This window comes from Perissodus microlepis, chromosome 13, assembly GCF_051167445.1.
Source record: "Perissodus microlepis isolate ML-2025 ecotype Zambia chromosome 13, ASM5116744v1, whole genome shotgun sequence".
Lineage (NCBI taxonomy): Eukaryota > Metazoa > Chordata > Actinopteri > Cichliformes > Cichlidae > Perissodus > Perissodus microlepis.
The window spans coordinates 21403644-21406689 of NC_140473.1; the positions used below are offsets into that span (position 1 = coordinate 21403644).

Sequence of the window (3046 nt, forward strand, 5' to 3'; positions counted from 1 at the left end):
TGGAAACAAATCCTTCCATCAAGACTCTGAATGACTTGGACATGAGCTGGCTTTCACAGCAACTACTTTCTATCCAACAGAACAGCTACAGGTGGTGTGGGAGTGTAACAGAAAGCACTTTCCACCTGATGAGCAGATATTTTTTTGCACGAATTGTTCTCACTTCCCCTGTGGTGTCACAGGGATGAGGGGTAACCATGCCAAGAAACATTGGAACTGCTGTCCCTTTGTTGCTGCCCAACACTGTCAATACTAAATCAGTTTTTATTGGGTACAAACTTTTTTTCCTGATTTTTTATTTTTTTTTTAAACTTACTGTATAAATTACTACATTGTAAATCACAACAGGTCAATGAATCTGAACCATTGGCCATTAAATCTAAATTCATGTAAATGCAATCAACAACTGCTAAAATAGAAAAAGACAAATTTTAATGAAATCAAGAATACATCTCCATCCTTTAATGCAAACACATGCAGATGAAAGTACACCACCTTATACCTGCTTTCTATTATGTCCTCTGGTACATGTTCAGCTGTTAAAGCACGTTCACCTTTAAACAACTGTTTAGAAAACTGTGCTGGGAAAGAAAATATTTTGTTCTGGTCCGTATAAAACCAAAAAATGAAAAAGTCTTCTCTTCTATAAGTAGACAACGAATCCAGTAATGGTGGAGTCAAACAAGGACGCAGCAGCAGTTTTAGCTGGAAAATTTTTGTTTCTAACAAAAAGCATCCACTGCTCACTCCAGTGTGATCTAGGCATCATCAGGTTTATCTGCTGGTGGTCCACATGGCTGAAGCATCTTCTCCATCAGGTTGAAACGAACACGCGCTTTGCTCTCGTTCTCAGCCACAGCAAAGTAATTCAGCAGGTCAAAATGTCCCATGTAGGAACAGTAGGAATCACGATGCTGATTGACCAGCCATTCCCACTTGCTGGTGTCGGCGTGTCCTGTGCCGATATACTTTGATTGAAGATGCTCCAGTTGACTGTGGATGTTGTAACGGTCTGTCATTCTTGCTGAGATGAGTCCTGGAGGCTCTAGACAGGGGAAGAGATGAGAAAGAAGTTAGAATATAAATACAAAATAAATAAATTTAAAAAATATATATGCAAAGATGGATCACACAAAGAGATAACAGGCTAAAGACTTTAAAATGGGCTATTAATCAAAGTCTGTATTCAATTAGAACTATAGCTTTTAAAGAAATTAAAAGAAATTACTTCGACTGTGCTTTTTGTCTTTTAACAAAGGGTGAGGGTTCATATTTTGCCCTATTCTATAAATCCAGTGAATCCCTTTCCTTTGCACTGGCACAATTTTGCCTCTCACTAAACACCCAGTGTTCCCTTCAGGCTTTGGCAGATCAGGTCAACCAAAAATGATATAAAGGGAGACTTTTTGGTCATCAAAACAAAAACCAATTCAGCTGTTTGGAATAACTTTGATTTAAAAAAGTGACAAAGAACAAGAAATACATTTTCATCATTGTTTAAAAAGCTCAAAAGCCTTACCAAGTTAAAGAATCGCAACCTTAATACTGAGCAAAAATAACCATGATTATTGTGTTACAGTATTTTTATCCCTTATCCCACATATTAAGACTGTGTCCCACATTTTCACTGGATCTGGTTTTCCAAATACAACACAGACAGTTTTCTAAGGTCTGGTTTTCATCCAGTGGCTGTTAAGAAATAGGAAGAGGCTGTCACCATCGATGAAGTGCAGATAAAGGTCCAATTTAGACTTCTGTGGGCATTCTTTTTAACGTCTATGACACAACCTACGTAAGTCGCCGACCTCGTTGCTGTCATCGTGAATTTTGTTTTAGTAACAGTGTGGTCGTGTCCTGATGTTTTATATTTATTGCCAGCCATGGTAGAAACAAAGACTTGTTTTCTTTACCATCCGTTGTGCTTCTGGATAAAGTCACATACCAAAAGCCGATTGATTCGGAGCCAAAATAAACACAATTTTAACCCGTTTAAGGGCTTGAAAGTATAGGGACCCATGAATGAAACGCTATCTAACAGCAACAGCACATGTGGACATCAGAAGGAACGTGCAGCTAAAAAGGAGACGTTCAGACGGAGAAGTTCAGTCATGTAACCTGAATATTTTTCTTGTATTTTGTATTTACGAGTCAAGCAATGCCACAACAAATGTTAACCCGATGAGTGATTATACTACTCTGAAGCAATTCAAACTTTATTTAAATTTGAAGTAAAAAGATTTCTATGTAAACAGAGAAATTCCTGCTAATGCTAATGTGAGGCTAATTAGCCGGTGTTAGCCTATTCACCGTATCTGTCAACTGCTCTCTAAATGTTCCTTTTAAAGTTAATATAATAACAAGGAAGACATATTTTAAGTTGAAAATAGAAAGGATACTTACATAAAATGTCAGGAATTCAAACACGAAGGTAGGAGAGGTAAATAAATTACACGACCGTATCCAACTCAACACAGCACCACGGAGCGATCACTTCCGGTTGGTTCGCCCAGTAAAATGAACCGGAAAGGAACACAGACTGTAAACTCTGCGTTTCTCGTGTACATCTTAAATCTTAATTATATATATATATATATATATATATATATATATATATATATATATATATATATATATATATATATATATATATATATATATATATATGTATGTATATATATATATATATGTATGTATATATATATATATATGTATGTATATATATATATATGTATGTATATATATATATATATATATATATATATATATATATATATATGTATATATATATATGTATATATATATATATATGTATATATATATATATATATATATATATATATATGTATATATATATATATATATATATATATATATGTATATATATATATATATAAGTACGAAGGTGCAATCCATTCACTTAACAGAAAAAAACTGTTGTTCTCTTAACCTGCAGGTAATTATATAATTTAGGAAATACAGAGAATGACAATAAATACATACATACATACATAAAGAAACAAAGCATCAAAACGAGCTGCTCGTTCGT

At 34.0% G+C, this 3046-nt stretch overlaps 1 protein-coding gene across 1 annotated transcript; it reads right to left on the reverse strand.

Annotated features, from left to right (window-relative positions):
• Nucleotides 1–410: 410 nt before the first annotated feature.
• On the reverse strand, nucleotides 411–2529 carry sf3b5 (splicing factor 3b, subunit 5). Its single transcript, XM_084949449.1, has 2 exons — nucleotides 2401–2529; nucleotides 411–1045 (listed from the first exon to the last, which is right to left on the reverse strand). The coding sequence occupies exon 2, from the start codon at nucleotides 1017–1019 to the stop codon at nucleotides 759–761; it is 261 nt and encodes an 86-aa protein (XP_084805575.1). The 5' UTR covers nucleotides 1020–1045; nucleotides 2401–2529; the 3' UTR covers nucleotides 411–758.
• Nucleotides 2530–3046: the final 517 nt, after the last annotated feature.